General features: G+C 38.5%; 1 protein-coding gene across 4 annotated transcripts in view; it reads right to left on the bottom strand.

Annotated features, from left to right (window-relative positions):
* Window positions 1–14,777: 14,777 nt before the first annotated feature.
* FRRS1 (ferric chelate reductase 1) overlaps window positions 14,778–18,731 on the bottom strand; it is an 83,591-nt gene continuing 79,637 nt past the window's right edge. For all 4 annotated transcript variants that reach the window (XM_032262920.1, XM_032262918.1, XM_032262919.1 and 1 more), the window contains 3 exons: window positions 17,835–17,978; window positions 16,235–16,296; window positions 14,778–16,155 (listed from right to left, as the gene is read on the bottom strand). In XM_032262920.1, the coding sequence (XP_032118811.1) occupies window positions 16,063–16,155; window positions 16,235–16,296; window positions 17,835–17,978 (299 nt within the window). In that variant the 3' untranslated portion in view covers window positions 14,778–16,062. The remainder of the gene's footprint in view (window positions 16,156–16,234; window positions 16,297–17,834; window positions 17,979–18,731) is intronic.

Here is an 18,731-nt window from a genome sequence, read left to right on the forward strand (position 1 = left end):
TTAACTGGCATTGTAATTTTGATGATACAAAGATTGGAAGATCATAGGAAAGCATTTCACTTCATCACAAATAGTCAACTCTGACAAGTAAATATGTCATCCTGAATTAATAATACCTTTATGAAAGTACATCCTTCTGCTAAATATCATTTCAATTGGCTTGGTACAGACTTCAAACCCTTGCACATAGCCAAAATGTGCATCCCATAATGATCCTCAGATTTGGGGACTGGGTTTGGATCGTCTAGCCAGTACACAGATGATAACTGGCACATTCATCCTTCTTAAATCATCATCCTTTCTTTCACTCAGTTTAATGTGAGCCCTGTGGTGCAATGACTGATTATGACCTCAGGGTGCTGGATAGAGGATGCCCCATACCCTCAGAGAGCACACATCTGGTCTAATACTTGACTGATTCTTGTGAACAAGTTAGACGGGTGTGGCCAATCTTTTGGCTTCCCTGAGCCACATTGGAAGAAGAATTGTCTTGGGCCACACATAAAATATACTAACACTAACAATAGCTGATGATCTAAAAAAAAAAAATGCAAAATAAATCTCATACTGTTTTAATAAAGTTTATGAATTTCTGTTGGGATGCAAATCAAAGCCATCCTGGGCCACATGAGGCCCGTGGGCAGCAGGTTGGACAAGCTTGAGTTAGAATCTTAATATTAAAACTAACAAGAATCTTTACAGCCTATTACTCCAAAGTGTTCTTGCCAAGATACTCAATCCCAATTTGAAAGGGAATACTCCCATGACAATAAATTCCCTCCTACCTTGCCTTATTATTTGTCCCTCCTTCCAACCCCTCAAGATCCACTCCTACACACTTTCCCCTCAACTATGCCAGTACGTATTACCTAGCTCCTCCAAGTCTGTCCACAAATAGTCTGTTTGCTCCCAGGACAGAAACTGAATTTCCCTTCTGGGACTATGTATGAGCAGACTTTATCTTAATTACTGGTCCGGAGGTAATGAGAGGTCAGAGAAGCAGATGATGCTGAGGAGGACAGGCATTAACCTGCAAAGCCTCCACTTCGGCTGAGTGGATTAGCAAGGGGCAGCTGTTCTAGCAGGAGAGAGCTACTTCTGGTGGCCTGAAATGTTCTGCAAAACCTGAAGGTTCAAGTTTTTAAAGTAAAGTACTTTCAACAAATACCCCTATTGCAGGTCCAGGGACTCCTTCCCTTTCATGGCTCTGAGTTTAGCAATAGATGACCTCTCCAACCCGCACGTTCCTTTGTTGCCCAGTCACCCTTAGGATTGAAGCATGAGTTTTACTTTCACACAGTTTGCCTTCTGTCTACAAGAGACATAGGTCTCTTTAAACATTGCCATGAAGCCTGTTTGGCTTTCTGGAATGCTCTGAGGAAATAGTTGGCTGGTCTGAGCCTAACTCTTTTTCTTCAAGGCTTCTAAGGCAATTATCAAAAAGCAGCCAACTTCACAGCACATGGCAGTATATGACAATACTTTTGCCCTGTACCAGTAAAGGGCAAAACTGCTTTAAAACCCACCTCTTCCCTTTCACCTGTACCTCATCTCTATCCAGTACAAGGGAGAGTCTTAGTAACTGTAATAAGTCAGTCAAAGGTTGTTACCATTCACTTATCACACAGTCCTCATTGCCCTCTGACCAGTGAGTGGACACCCCAGTTCCAGAGTCCCATTCAGAGCATCTGCTGTGTAGAGCCACTCCTGGTTCCAACAAGAAGTAGAGCCTGAAATTAGGACTTGGGTATAGTAGTTTGAGAAGTGATCCCAGGAGCAGGAAGAAAAGCACAGGAAAGAATGATCTACATAATGGTACATAGAAGTCAATGCTTTAGGTACTGGGGCCTGAATTCTACCATAATCTCAAAGAGTGTACAGAAAGCAGCCAGCATTGTCTGCCCAAAGGAGAGGACTTTAGGGCATTTATCCACCAGCTCCAGTCCCTCATTGATTGAGGGAGCATAAATTCCCCCAAACTTCTGGAATGCACTTGTGTGAGAGTCTCACAGGCTCCCGTAGTGCCCAGAGTGAAAAGAAGAAAGAAGCACAGAACATGCCTCCGGAAGGATGGTAAGTCTGAACTTAGAAGTGTCCACTGCAGCTACGGTGCTGCAAAAATGGACCAAGGGGAAATGACACAGGCACCAACAGTGTCTGCCACAGGGCAACAAACAACTTACCCAAGCCTGTATCCTTATCTATAAAATGAGGTAAATGTCACATGCCTAACAGCCATTTGAGGACTCAATTTGTCAGTGAATTAAAAGAACCAAGTGTCCTCCCCATCATCAAGTCTGGCTGAGGTGTCATACATAAAGGTAGATATCATACACCCTCATCCTTTCATATCTTGATGTTTTGTATATTTAGTGCTTATTTTAGGTCAATGGGACATTTCAAGTTAAGTGGAGTAGAAGTAAGTGAAGGAAAACTTTGGGGAAGGGTAAGTGAAATAAAAGTCCAGGGTATTTTTTTCCCTGAAACATTTAGTTGGTCCAGCTCTATTTGCTGAAACACTATATTTTCCACATTGAATTACCTAGACACCTTTGCTAATCAATTGGTCTTAGAAGGGAGAGTCTACATATGGATTCTCTGCTCCGTTCCATTCATCTGCATATCTCTCATGTAGATTGCACATTTTATTTATAGTGGCAAATACTGTAGTTTTATAATAAATATTGGAATAAAGTACGGGTAGGTCCTCCAATCTTATCTTGTTTTTTAATAGACTTTAAAAACAGTTTTAGATTAACAGAAAAATTGAGAAGACAGCACAAAGTTACCACGTACCCTGTACCCAGATTTTTCTATTTTAACTTCTCACATTAGCGTTGTACATCTGTTACAATTAATAAACCAGGAGTGATACACTATTATTAACTAAAGTCTCAAACTTTACTCAGATTCCCTTAGTCTTTAACTAATGTTCTTTATCCATTCCAAAATCCCAAATAGAAAACCATTAGTACTTTTAGTTGTCATGTCTCCTTTGGCTCTTCTTGGCTGTGACTCTGTTTCAGATTTTCCTTGTGTTTGAATGACCTTGACAGTTCTGAAAATAACTGAGCAGGTATTTTGTATCTGCGTACAAACTATGAGTTATAATCCAACACAATTTGCTGCTCAAATTGGTCCAGCTTTGGCTAGTGAAAGCTCATTCACTTGTCTCCTGTGCCCTATAAGTGATTTTGGTTCGTTTTTTCCTTACTTTCTGGCACTACAAGATGACCCAGTCTCATTCTATCTATTTCCTTCCCCAGTTCTAGAATCAGCAACTTTTTCAAGAGTTTGTTTCTTTTATTGGAGAATGGTGTGGAAAACAAGATCTGGGCACCAGGCATGCTCATTGCTACTTTGTCTTTTTAAATATTGTTTTGACCATTTAAGGTTCTTTGTCTTTCCATGTGAATTTTAGAATCAGTCTCTAAACCCCTTCAAATGAGCCAGCTAGCATTTTGATTGGAATTGAACTTATAGATCAGTTGGGAGAGAATTATCATTCTAATATTGTTTGCCGATCCATGACTATGATATGTCTCTCCATTTTAGGTCAATTTTAACTTCCCTCAACAATATCTTGTAGTTTTATAGTAGGCAGATCTTACACACATTTCATTAAATGTATCACTAAGCATTTCATCACTTTGACACTATCAAAATGCAAGTTAGTCTTTACATTTTTTCCTAGCTTTTCATTGTTATTATGTAAGGATAAAATTGTTTTTCTAGAGACCAGCAAACAATACAGTCAGGATGGCTAAAGGTGACCCCCAGAAGCCAAAGGGCAAGATCTCTGCTTATGCCTTCTTTGTGCAGATGTACTGAGAAGAACCTAAGAAGAAAACCCCATGGTCCCTGTCAATTTTGCAGAATTTTCCAAGAAGTCCTCTGAGAAATAGAAGACAATGACTGAGAAAGAGAAGTGTAAATTTGATGAAATGGCAAAGGCAGATACATTACGCTATGACTGGGAAACGCAGGATTAGGGACCAGCTAAGGGAGGCAAGAAGAAAAGGAATCCTAATGCCCACAAAAGGCCACCATATGGATTCTTTTTGCTCTGTTCAGAATTCTGCTCCAAGATCAAATTCACAAAGCCTGGCATCTCTATTAGAGATGTGGCAAAAAAGCTGGATAAGATGTGGAATAACTTAAATGACAGCGAAAAGCATCATTACCTCACTGTATTAGTCCATTCTCACGCTGCTATGAAGAAATACCTGAGACTGGGTAATTTACAAAGGAAGGAGGTTTAATTGACTCACAGTTCTGCATTGCTGGGGAGGCCTCAGGAAACTTACAGTTCTGGCAGGAGAAGGAGAAGCAAGCACCTTCCTCACAGCGTGGTAAGATGGAGTGGGAGTGCCAGCAAGGGAAACACCAGACGCTTATAAAACCATCAGATCTCACGCGAACTCACCATCACAAGAACAGCACGGGAGAAACGACCCCCAGGATTCCATTACCTCCACCTGGTCCCACCCTTGACACGTGGGGATTATCAGGATTGCAATTCCAGGTGAGATTTGGGTGGGATCACAGAGCCAAACCATATCAATCACCAAGGCAGCAAAGCTGAAGGAGGAGCATGAGGATATTGCTGATTACAAGTTAAGGAAAGTTTGATGACACAAAAGGTCCTCCTATAGTTGCCCGGAAAAAGGTGAAAGAGGAAAATGAAGAACACAAGGAGGAAGTAGAGGAGGAGGATGAATTAAAAAACTGTTTATCTATTTAAAAACTGCTTTTCTATAATGACTTTTATCCTACAACTCTGATAAGTTCAATTTATTTTAGCTTTTTTTAATACATTCCTTAGGATTTTCTACTTAATGATCAGGTTGTCTGCAAATAAAAACAACTTTACTTCTTCCCCAATCTTATGACTTTTATTTCATTTCACTGTTTTATTGCACTGACTAGGACTTTCAGTACGTTACATATTAGTGCAGAGAGCAGGCATTCTTTGCCTTGTTCTGATTTTTCAGAGGGGAAGTATTATCTTTCGCCATTGAATATAATTTTAGTTATAGGTCTAACTGTAGGTTTTTCCTGGATGCTATTTATTATATTGAGGAAGTTTCCACTCCTGGTCTGCTAAGTTTTTAACATGAATGTGTTTTGAATTCTGTCAAATGCTTTCTCTGCATCTATTGAGATCAGCAAATGGATTTTCTCCTTTTTTCTCTAATCTGATGAATTTCATTGACAAATTTTTCAGATGTTATGCCAACAGTGCATTCTTTGAATAAACCTCATTTGGCCTTGATGTGTTACTATTTGTATACGTTGCAGAATTTAATTTGCTAATATTTCATTAAGTACTTTTTTATATTATGGATTTTCAGTTTATGGTCACAGGGAATATATTCTGTAGTTTCCTTTTCATGTGATGTCTTTTTCTGGTTTTAGTATCAGGGTAATACAAGCCTCATAAAATTAGTTGGACAAGGTTCCCTACTGCTCTGTTTTCTGAAAAAGTTTGTGTACTCTTGACATTAGTTCTTCTTCAAATGTTTGCTGGAATTCACCAGTGAAGGCACTTGGACCTGGAGTTTTCTTTCTGGGAAGGTTTTTCAGTTACAGATACAATTTTTTAATTTTTATTTTTAATTGTGGTAAAAATACATTAACATAAAATTTACCATCCTAACCATTTTTAAGTGTACAGTTCAGTAGTGTTAAGAAAATTCACATTGTCAACAGAGCCCTAGAACTTTTTCCGCTTGCAACACTGAAACTCTATACCCATTGAATATCGCCTCCCCATTTCTCCTTTCCCACCCCTGGCAACCTCCATTCTGCCTTCTGTTTCTATGAGTTTGACTACTTTCAATACCTCATCTAAGTGGAACCATACAGTAATTTTCTTTTTGTAATGACTTATTTCACTTTAGCACCACACTGTCCAGGTTCATTCATGTTGTTGCATGTGATAGGATTTCCTTGTTTTCTAAGAATGAATACTATTCTACTATGTGTTTATACCACATTTTCTTCATCCATACACGGGCATTTGAGTTGCTTCCACCTCTTGGCTATTGTGAATAATGCTGCAGTTAACATGATGTGCAAATATCTTGTAGAGATCTCACTTCCAATCCTTTTGGGTATATACCCAGAAGTGAAATTGCTGGATCATATGGTAATTCTATTTTTAATTTTTTTGAGGAACATCCATACTCTTTTCTGTAACTGCTGTTCTATTATACATTCCAAACAACAACACACAAGGGTTGCAATTTCTCCACATTCACCAACACTTGTTATTTTCTGAGGATTTTTTAATAGTAGCCATTTTCATGGGTATGAGGTGATATCTCATTGTGGTTTTGATTTGCATTTCTCAATTATTAGCAATATTGAACATCTTTTCATACACTTGTCAGCCGTATGTGTATCTTCTTTGGAGAAATATCTATTCAAGTCCTTTGCCCATTTTTAAATTTGGTTACTTGGTTTTTTGTTGCCGAGTTATAGAGATTCCTTATATTCTGCATATTAACACCTTAACAGATATAGGATTTGCAATTATTTTCTCCCATTCTGTGGGTTGCCTTTCACTCTGTTTCTTTTGATATACAGGAGTTTTGGGGTTTGATGTAGTCCCATTTGTCTATTTTTGCTTTTGTTGGCTATGCCTTTTGTTGTCATATCTAAGAAATTGTATGACTAAATCCAATGTCCTGAGGTTTTTCTCCATGTTTTCTTCTAGGAGTACATGGTCTTTAGGTCTTTTAGGTCTTGAGTTTAGGCCTTTCACTAATTTTGAGTCAATTTTTGTATATAATGTAAGGTAAGGGACTCACTTTGTTCTTCTGTATGTTGATATTCAGTTTTCCTAACACCATTTGTTGAAGAGACTACCCATTCCCCATTGAGTGATCCTGGCACCCTTATCAAAGATTATTTGACCATAGACAAGTGGGCTTATTTCAGGGCTCTCTGAATAAGAGAAACATTCACTGATCTATATGTTTCTTTTTACATCAGTACCACACTATTTTGATTATTATAGCTTTGTAATATGTATGTTATTCAAAAATCACAAAGGGTATAGTATAGAAAATTGTATTTTGTGATAAAAAGGCAGATACTCCTTACTAAAGATATATTCTCTTCCTGTGTTAATTCCTCCAGCATAGAAATTTTTAAATGACTATTATATAATTCATAACTTAGAGGTAAATGTGGTATATATTTATGCAAATTTTCTGCATCCTTCCCAACACTTGTTACTTTTTTTTATTATAGCCATTCAAGTAGGGATATAGTAGTATCTCAATGTGGTTCTGATTTGCATATCTCTAATGAGTAACAATGTTGAACACCATTTTGTGAATTTATGGCCCATTTGTAAATCTTTAAGAAATGTCTGTTCAAATCATTTGCCAATTTTTAGTTGGATTGTCTTCTGAGTTGTTAAAATTCTTTATATATTTGATACTAGTCTCTTATATGATTTGAAAACACAAATACATTCTCCAGTCTGTGGGCTGTCTTCACATTCTTGGCACTGTCATTTGAACCACCTAAGTATTTATTTATAGCACAGTTCAATATATCGTGTTTTTTTTTCTTTTATCCCTGTGCTTTTTGTACTATAAGAAATCAATGCTTAACCCAGAATCACAAAGATTTAGTCCTGTGTTTTCTCCTAAGATTTTTATAGTTTGCTCTTATATTAAGGCCTACGATCAACTTTGCATTTTTTGTTTATAGTATGAGATGGGGGGGTTCTAAATTTATCCTTTTGTATATGATATGCAGTGTCCAGGCACTATTTGTTGAAAAAGCTAGTATTTCCCCCGTTGAGTTCCTTTGGCACCATGCCAAAAATAAATTGATTCCAAATCTAAAGTTTTACTTCTGAGTTCATATTTCTATTTGATTAATTAATGTCTATCCTTATGCCAATATCATGCTGCCTTGATTACTACAGCTTTGTAGGTTTTGACACTGGAAAGTGTTATGTTCTTCAACTTTGTTATTTTTCAAGATTGTTCTACCCATTCTGGGTCTTTTGCATTTCCATGGATGTTTAGAGTCAGATCTCAATTTGTTGCAAAAAGAGCCAGCTAGCATTTTGACAGTGATTGTGTTGAATCTATAGATAATTTGGGAAGTATTGTCATATTATACTATTATGTCTTCCTGATTCATGAACATGAGATGTATTTCCATTTCATTCAATCTTTGGCTTCAACAATGTTTTGTAGTTTTCAGTGTACCAGTTTCGTGTTTCTCTTTTTATTCATATTTTAATCTTTTATTTTACTAATTTGTATTTAATGGTATTTTCCTAAGTTCACTTTCATATTTTTCATTGCTAGTGTTTGGAAATGCTGTTGATTTTTGTATATTAATTCTGTATCCTGCAACCTTACTAAACTCATTTATCACTTCTAGTAGTTTAGTGAGTTCCTTAGGATTTTCCATTTATGATTGTTATCTTCAGAAAAAAAATAGTGATACAGTTTTACTTACTTCTTCCTACCAATCTGAATGCCTTTTGTTTCTGTTCCTTGACTTATTGCACTTACTAAAACCTCCAATACAACACTGATGCAAAGTGACAGAACAGACACACATTTGTCCTGTTCCTACGTGTTCAATCATTCACCATTAAATGTGGTAACAGTTGTAGGTTTTTCTTAGATGCTTTTTATCAAGTTTCACAAGTCTTCAAAGGTCAACCAGAGAAAGATGTGGGCAAACAGGACTGGGGATCCCCTCTCTAGCATTTTCCTTTTCAGGGTCACCCACTGACCCCAGCAGCTTCGGTTGCTCCAGCCATCAGTCCTGATTTCCTATGCCAGAGAAACTGCAGCTTTTCCACTGGATCCTCTGCCACCCAGCATTCTACCGACTACAACTGCCCTGACACTAAAATGTACAAACAGAACTCACTCCAAATAGTTATCCTCCTCTGCAGGTGGACTCCTTACCAGGAATGTTCCTAGAGTTGTTAAAATTCTTTATATATTCGATTCTAGTCTCTTATGTGATTTGCAAATACAAATACATTCTGTATTTCTATCTGTGGGCCGTCTTCATATTGACGCTGCCATTTGAAGCACATAGGTATTTATTTATGGCACAGTCATATATATCCGTTTTTTTTCTTTTATCCCTGTGCTTTTTGTACTATATCTAAGAAATCAATGCTTAGCCCAGGGTCACAAAGATTTATTCCTGTGTTCACTCTCTGAGGCCTTCAGGGAGCTGCTTTTTGAAGTTTACACTGGTTTTCTGGAGAAGGGTTGATTTGGTAGGCTCCTGCTCAGACATTACTTGCAGTGCAAGTCAGATATTTAGAACGTGTGATTTCGGGAAATTCTTATTCCAAGAGTTTGATTACCATACATCAATGTCGAATTGAAAAATCCAAAACGTGTTTAGGTCTCCATAGAAAACCCAGAGCACAGTACAATTTCTTTTACATGTGAATAAGATATCATATGAAAAAGATATACTTCTGGCCAGGCACAGTGGCTCACACCTGTAATCCCAGCACTGTGGGGGGCCAAGGCAAGCAGATCAAGACCATCTTGGCCAACATGGTGAAACTTCATCTCTACTAAAAATACAAAAATTAGATGGGCATGGTGGCGTGCACCTGTAATCCCAGCCACTTGGGAGGCTGAGGCAAGAGAATCACTTGAACCCAGGAGGCAGAGGTTGCGAGTTTGTAGTGAGCCGAGATTGTGCCACTGCACTCCAGCCTAGGTGACGGAGTGAGACTCCATCTCAAAAAAAAAAAAAAAAAAAAAAGAGAAAAGAAAAGCTATACTTCTTAACACGTGCTCTAGGAACTTCCTCTACCCTAAAACAGAGATACGTGACCAGGCATAACATATAATTACATTAACTTCTTTGACAACAAAATAATAAATTAAATGAATAGCGAGTTTATGGCCAGCAAAACCCCCAGATGTTTTTCTACCCAAAGGTATAATCCAGGAGCAGTAACAATATGATAGTCTTTTTACTGAGATGAAATTCACAGAACATGAAACTATTTTAAAGCGGACACTCAGTGGCATTTCTTATATTCACAAAGTTGGGCAACTGCCACCTCTAGTTCCAAGACCTTTCATCACACCAAAATAAAGCCTTAGATTCATTAAACAATTACTTTCTATTCTCTTCTTGCCCTGCACCCAGCCCCTAGTAACCATCAATCTCTCTTCTCTTTATTAGCTTACCTACTCTGGATATTTTATATAAATGTAATCATAAAAGGTAAATTTTGTGTCAGGCTTCTTTTACTTAGCATAATGTTTTGGAGGTTCATCCACATTATAGCATGTATCAGCACTCCATTCCTTTTTATGGCTGAATAATATTCCACTGTATTTATATACCACAGTTTATCTGTTCATCAATCATGGAACATGTGCACTGTTTCCATCACTTGGTGACTGTGAATAACACTGCTATAAACATTAGCTTTTTTTCACTTTTTTAATTGTGGCAAAAAAATACATAATAATGGTGAATTTTATTATAGTTCAGTACATTGCATATATTCACAGTGTTGTACAACCAACACTACTATTCATCTCTAAAACTTTTTATCTTCCCTAACAAACTTTGTGCACATTAAACCCTAAACTCCACCGGGCACAGTGGCTCACACCTGTAATCCAGCACTGTGGGAGGCTGAGGCAGGTAGATCACTTAAGGTAAGGAGTTTGAGACACACCTGGTCAACATGGTAAAACTGCATCTCTACTACAAATACAAAAATTAGCCAGACATGGTGGCATACGCCTATAATCCCAGTTCCTCAGGAGACTGAGACAGGGGGATCGCTTAAACCATGAAAGCGGAGGTTGCAGTGAGCTGAGCACACAATAAGTTTGTCAAATCGGTCAAAGTTGTCTGCAGCTCCACTTAGCCAAAAATCCAATCGTGCCACTGCACTCCAGCCTGGGCAGCAGAGCGAGACTCCATCTCAAAAAAGAAAAAAAAAAAAAAAACGCTAACCTCCCATTTCCTTTCTCCCACCAGCTCCTGGTACCTGCCATTGTACTTTCTCTGTAAATCTGAGTGTTTTAGGTACCTCACATAAGTGAAATCATATTAATAAATAGTCATCCTTCTGTGCCTGGCTTATTTAATTCCGCATAATATTTTCAAGATGAACATCAAATATGTCTTATAAAAAGTACACATTTTATATGCAACATTTATTAAAGTTTAACAAGCTGATTATATGGCAAATACATCATCAAAAACATGTATGAAACAAGCACCTTTTGCTGGCATCACTTCATTCAATCCTCACAGCTGCTCTGTGAGATGGGCTTTACAGATGAAAGAACAGAGCCCAGAGAAGATAAGTGACTTACCCAGGGACATGCAGCTTGTAAACCAACAAGCAAACATGCACATTCAGGTCTTCTAATTTCTGGTCCTTTTTAATTTACAGGATCAGCTGCCTCCCATCCCATCTATAAAGATGGTCAAAACCAAAAGATACCGATGTTGAACAGCAAGTCAGGGAAGGAGCTAGAACTTGATCTACTAGCTTTTCCAAGTGATACGGAAGATATAGCTTTTGCAAGTGCTGGGAAGGACGTGGTCCCTTTAAATAATAGGAAAGGAGGGAAGTGCTAGGTAGAGGAGGGCGTTGTCCCTGGCCAGGGCTCCACCCCCAGGCCTGTGTCTACGGACCTAGATGACGACAGGCACTCCTGCCTTCAGCGCCCACACGTTCCATTTCCCAGGACCACCCTGGCCCACCATGCCCCCATCTTGTGCCTATAAATGTCCCTGAGATTCTCGCAGGCAGACACACACGCTACTGGAAGGGAACCATTTAGTATAGCAAATTAAACGTGTACTAAAGTATTTTCCTCCGGTTTCCTATACTAAGGAGCTTAAATGTTAATAAATTTATCTTAAGTTATATTCTACATCTGACAAATAAAAATTCTTTTTTTTTTTTTTTTTTTTTTTTGAGACAAAGTCTCACTCTGTTGCCCAGGTTGGAGTGCAGTGGCACAATCTTGGCTCACGGCAGCCTCCACCTCCCGAGTTCAACCCAGAGGTGGAAGGGAACACGTCTGCAGAAGACACAAGCAGCGGGACAGTGAGAGGACGTGGAGGGAAGCGCACGGGGGAAGAGCCAGGACAGACCCGGGCTTGCAGGCAAACCAGGCTGGCGGAAGGAGGCGGAGTTGGCCGAGTTTGGCCAGGGCAATCAGAGGAGAGCCCAGGCCCTGCGGCAGTCCAGCTCCAGGGGAAAACCATCTGCCTTCTGGCTCCCCATCTACTGAGACCTACTCCCACCCAGTAAAACCTTGCACTCGTTCTCCAAGCCCAGGTGTGATTCGATTCTTCTGGTACACCAAGGCAAAAACCCGGGGATACAGAAAGCCTATGCTGCAAGACAGGGGTCTAATTGAGCTATCACAAGCTGCCTATGGACGGCTAAACTAAAAGAGCACACGGTAACACATGCCCTCTGGGGCTTCATCTGTAAACACTCACCCCTAGACACTGCTGTGGGGTCGGAGCCCCACAGCCTGCCCATCTGTATTCTCCCCTAGAGGTTTGAGCAGTGGGACACTGAAGAAGCGAGTCACATCCCACTGCACACCCTGCAAAGGGGACAAGGGAACGTTTCCCGTTTCACTGGAAAGGGCATCCCAGGCTGGTAACCAACTGTGACCTGGGTGCAGAGATGAGCTTGGTGGGGGCTGCACAAGGAAGAAAGAAGCAGGATGTGGATAGGAACTGTGAGTATCCTAATCTGATTTTAAAAGGTCTTAGAAGAATCTTTTCTTTCATTCCAACCTATAATGGATTATCTTAAACAAGGACCTTTATTCTTTTTTTCCTGCCTCACGAGGGTATACAGATAAATAGAAATTTCAGCCAAACACTACATGTGCCCTGAGAGCTTCCTAGTTGGCATCTGCTGATTTGTCTTTTCCCGCTGCATCCTGGACTGGGGCAGGATGTAGAAGAAATTAGGTATTGCTTAACAAACATTACAGCCAAAATGTTTGACAAAGTACTAAAGTGAATTGATTCATCTATTTGATAACCCATGCTATAGACTACCTATGCCCTTAAGATGGATTTCTGCAGACCAGAGAACTTTTTTATTGTCTCAGCTATTAATGCCAGCCTAACCACAATTTTCTAGAATTTCTTTCAGTTCTCTCTGAAGAGCATACATATCTTTATTTTATACTGTATCACTTCTTTAAGAAGAAAATGTGATTTTGCTCATTGTTTTGGCAACATTGCTAAAGGTATAAAAGCATTTAATTTAACAATGATTCCTATCAAAAGAAATAACTTTGGAAAAACCTTCTAGATTATTACAGAAACAAAAAGAAAAACTGAGAGGAGTGAAGAACAGGCATTTGCAATTTGTGGATACCAACCACCCATAAGCAGAAGAATCATAATTTGGTTCTAATCAAAAGATTTGGTCTATTTGGGGCCAGGTGCAATGGCTCATGCCTATAATCCCAAAACTTTGGGAGTCTGGGATAGGAGGATTGCTTGAGCCCAGGAGTTCGAGACCAGCCTGGGCAACAAAGGGAGATCCCATCTTCAGAAAAAAAAAATTTTTTTAATTAGCTGGCTGTGGTGGTGCACGGAGTTGCTGCCTGTGGTTCCAGCTACTCTGGAGGCTGAGGTGGGAGGATCACTAAAGCCCAAGAGGTCAAGGCAGCAGTGGGCCAAGATCTCACCACTGCACTCCAGCCTGAACAAGAGAGTAAGGCCCTGTCTCCAAAAAATAAAAATAAAAGATTAAAAGGCAATGGCTTCTTTGGCATCTCTGTATGTAAGTTGACAAAGATGAAAATAGTGCCAACATATAAAGCACTGAAAAAGAAAGTTAAAATATTTTAGCTTCAACAGTGGAAATATGGCAAGCTCACATATTTGAAGATCAAACACAGCAAGGCTCATCTTTCCCTTAAAAGACTTTTTCAGCTGAGCACAGTGGCTCACACCTGTAATTCCAGCACTTAGGCAGGCTGAAGTGGGTGGATCACTTTAGGCCAGGAGTTTGGGACCAGCCTGGCCAACATGGTGAAACCCTGTCTGCTAAAAATACAAAAATTAGCCGGGTGTGGTGGCACATGCCTGCAGTCCCAGCTACTCAGAAGACTGAGACAAGACTGGGTTGAGCTCGGGAGGTGGAGGCTGCCGTGAGCCAAGATTGTGCCACTGCACTCCAACCTGGGCAACAGAGTGAGACTCTGTCTCAAAAAAAAAAAAAAAAAAAAAAAAGAATTTTTATTTGTCAGATGTAGAATATAACTTAAGATAAATTTATTAACATTTAAACTCCTTGGTATAGAAAACCGGAGGAAAATACTTTAGTACACATTTAATTTGCTATACTAAATGGTTTTGTTTTTTTAAAATAAAGACATTCATAAGGAAACTTTAGATTATAAGTAGCATGGTACGTATAGAATATGAACACAGAAAGTTCATATGTAAGCCCTAAGCTGCTTATGATAAACACCTATAAAAGGAACAAAAACAAAACTTCCATATATTTTACCCAGTAAACGATGTAGGCTATTAGTAGAAAGTTGTTTAATTAAAAAAAAAAAAAAAAGATATTTTAAAAAAAGAAACAATTTTAAAAATTGAAAAATAATAATAAAATAAAGATGTAGGCTAACAGCTGAGGCTATTATTCACGCCATACAGAAATTAGGATCTTGGGCCAAGCAAAACTATAGCATCATCAGAATACCTAAAGAAATAAAGTATGACTTCCTAAATATTTTATTTAAAAATGTCCCGTTTATTTATTTGCTTTGCCCAAGATAGCTGCATTCATTCATTACAGGGTCGGGGGGCTGTAAAAACAAATATCAAACAATTGTTACAAATAATCACAGAAAACAAAGAGAAACTGGAAAATAAACACTGGTTACTAATTTGAGGTTTTAACCCATTACCTCAAGCACCCAAAAAAAGTAGACCTTTTAAAAATAAAGATTAAGGAGAGCTTGTGGAATTTAAGGGAAATGCCATCCCATAATGTTACCTAAATGCTAAAAAGGAATCAGCAGAAGCAAACAGGAACAAAGCAGTACAGAACTTCGGTATTACAGCGCCACCCACTGTCTAGAAGTCCTCATAGCACATATGCGATGAAGCCATAAAATCGATGAATTATTGAAATAAGGAAGATAACACTGACGATTCTGATTCAGTAGAGCATCAAAAATGTCTGACAAAACAGAACCAGACACATTATTTTATTTCTACAAGTAAATAGAATATCTGTTAGATATGTTCACAAGGGTGAGTTTTATCAGTTTTGAAATCCAAGTCTATAGCCCCCAAATGCTGTAAGGACTTACATTTTATAGCCAAAACAATTAACACATAAAATGCTATTTCATCTCCACAGCTGAACACATAAATATGGTCTTTAAGTAAAAGATGCATACTTGAATGTCATTGCTAAGAAATAAATTATAATATTCATAATATATTTAAATGCTGGTAAAACCTACAATGGCATCTGCCTCATTTCCACCTTTACTAGAGAAGTAATGAAATACACTGAGCAAAGGATACGTCCAAAAAACTAAACTGAAAAATGGTTTCTAAATAAACACAGACCATTCAGATAAACTAGTAAAAATAAATTGTTTTTCTTTAAAGTACAATAGCACCTTTGTAGTCTAAAGTATATTTACCTTAATATACCTACTTTTCATCGTAGTGACATCTGTTGTGTTCTTCCAAATCACTATTTATTTTCTTGAATATCAACATTCTTAAAATCTTGGCATGAAATATTTGAGAGTTACTTCTGAAGTACAATCTTCCCTTTAAGACCCAGAATTAAACGTAGGGCGTGACATTAAGTTATAGTCTATATGACCCTCTTGAATGTTGAACAGCTGGACTTCAGAAATCCTCTTCAGACATGACCCCAGTTTTCCAAGTGAAAATTCACAAATATGCTCCAGGCAGTCAGTGCAGGCTTCAAGTTTCTTTGGTTTGATGATAATTATCACTTGGCCTGCAAAAGCCAAGGTCTTTGCTTGCTTATAGATGGTTGATTGCAGACAAAAATATGATGAGAAAAGTAACATTCCCACAGATATAAATTGCCAATACTGCCTTTTTAAAAGCATGACCCTGAAAGAAAAATTGAGATATGAAAAAAAAAAAGGTATTACCATTAAGGTTTGTGTCAACGAACAAGAACAGGACTTACCTCCGCTTCCACTGAAGTAAAGGACTGAAGGATCTGAATTCTGTCATCATCCAAAATTTCAACTGTCAAGAATAATAATATAAGTTTATAAGGACAGTGTTGTGCAGGTAAATAAAATAAAAATAATTAAAAACAAACAAAACCTGATTTGTACTGTTCACCTAAATTTCCAGGTAGAAATTCTCCCATTCCAAGCTACTGATTATTGCAAACTCTCTGAACAATTAACCCTCTCACAAATATGGACAATCTGGCAGGAGTACACATTTGTTAAATAAAATATGCCTTTTTCTAGTCAATAAACACTACCTCAAAGTCATAATGATCTAAGCTTTTTGGTTTTCTTAATTTTATTTTTTGATTGACAAAATGTATATTTATGGTGTATAACATGATGTTTTGATATATGCATACATTTTGAAATAGCTAAATCAAACTAACATACGATAACTATCCAAGTTATAAGTATACATACATAAACAGAAGCCATCGACCAGGCATGGTGGCTCACACCTGCAATCCCAGAACTCTGGAAGGAGGACCTGGATAGATCACTTGAGCCCAGGAACTTGAGATCTGCCTGGGCATCAAAGTGAAACCCCATTTCTACAAAAAATTTAAAAAGTTAGCCAGACGTGCTGGCACATTCCTGTGATCCCAGCTACATGGGAGTCTGAAACAAGCAGATGGCTTAAGCCCTGGAGGCTGCAGTGAGCTATGATCACACCACTACATTCCAGCCTGAGCGACGGTGCGAGACTCTGTCTCTAAAAACAAACAAAAATCAGTAAGCCGTAATTCCAAGGTCATCAAAAGCCCCATGTATATAAGCCTATCAAGGATCAAAAGTAGCAGGACAGATAGGTACTACTCAGCTCCTAAAGCCACCCTAGGCTCTCCTAAGTTCACAACATATATACTAGACAACAAAGAATTTTTGTTTTTAGAAGGCCACCTTCACTTATCTGGGGGGATGAAAACTAGGCAGGACACAAAGAACACTTAGCCTAGAATCCAGGGTAGTTTAAAATGACACCCATTCCCTACTAATTTCTCCACTCCTAATGGTGGCTATAGGTATTCTGACCCTGCCTGGCACCAAACCAGACCTTGTCACTTAAGAGCAAAAGCAAAATCATTGCTTCCTATCTAGCTGGCTTGCTCCTAGCTATATATATGCACATGGCAACCTAAGTGACAGCACACAGCAAGTTTGTCAAATAGGTCAAAGTTGTCTGCGGCTCCATCCAGCGCTGACTTTGAGTCTCTTCTTCCTCCATCTCAGGGTTCCCTCACCTCTAGGCATTCAGAGTTCCCCATCCATACTGGCTCTAAGTCAGACCAGCAAAGTGAAAATACAAGGAAGACGCCTTCCCTAAAACCTAAAACCTTTCCTTTGTATCTTACTCACAACTTCTAATAGTTACAAATGTCAAAAAAACAAAGGCAGAAAATCTCCACAATTTCTACCACTGGCTGAGTAATAACAAATTTTTAGTGAGATACAAATATAATAGCCTTTACTATCAGGAAACTCATTCTTTTCCAATAGTTTGTATAAAAGTGATTCTACATAACATGGTTTTTTTTAGCAGGTTACCTTTGCGAGAGAGCCGATAAGCATGTACCTCCAGAATAATCTCAGTCCCAACATGCCAGGCTACAAATCCAATCATTGCATAGGTTTTCTGTGAATCAGGAAGATTCAGTCCTGGTAAATCCATTCCCAGGAACATCGCTGCCACTACACAGGAAAGAAAAAAGTTATATTCAAATGTAGTCCCACCAGGAGAGACAGTTGTGTGTTTGTGTATGTGTATTATCAAGTAAAACATACTAAAAGAGTTTGAAATGAATAAAATTAATATTTAAGACCAAATAGTTAATTTAGTCTTTTGAAAGAGAATTATAAGGCTAGATAGGGCAAGATGGGCAATTAATTATGAATTATCAATTTTTGGGGGGGTAGGGCATATTGCATAATAATGCTGGGGGGTTTGGGCTTCTAGTGAACCCATCACCCAAGTAGTGAACACCGTACCCAAAGAGAAGTGCTTCAACCCTTTCCCCCACTCCTCCCTCTCCTCCTTTGGAGTCCCCAGTGTCTATTGTTTCCATCTTTACGTCCATGTGTACTCATCGTTTAGCTCCCGTTTATGGGTAAGAACATGTGGTATGTCATTTTCTGTTTCTGCACTAATTCACATAGGGTAATCACTTCCAGCAGCATCCATGTGGCCACAAAAGACATGATTTCATTCTTTTTTATGGCTGCATAATCTACCAATTTTAAAAGAGATGCACCCACATTTTCCAGATTGTCTGAAGTCTGCAATGTATGAAAGGAGAAAAGTATAGAAACCATGGTTGATTGGGCTCCCCTCCAACAAAGAGTCCCATAGACTATGTTAAGGTAGAGGGTGCCTACTTAGGTATTTATTATACAAGGTATCAAAATAGACCGTGTAATCATTCTTGACTTTTGAAAACCACCCTA

The sequence above is a fragment of the Sapajus apella genome, unplaced genomic scaffold, assembly GCF_009761245.1.
Source record: "Sapajus apella isolate SASKATOON/1434 unplaced genomic scaffold, GSC_monkey_1.0 scaffold133, whole genome shotgun sequence".
NCBI lineage: Eukaryota > Metazoa > Chordata > Mammalia > Primates > Cebidae > Sapajus > Sapajus apella.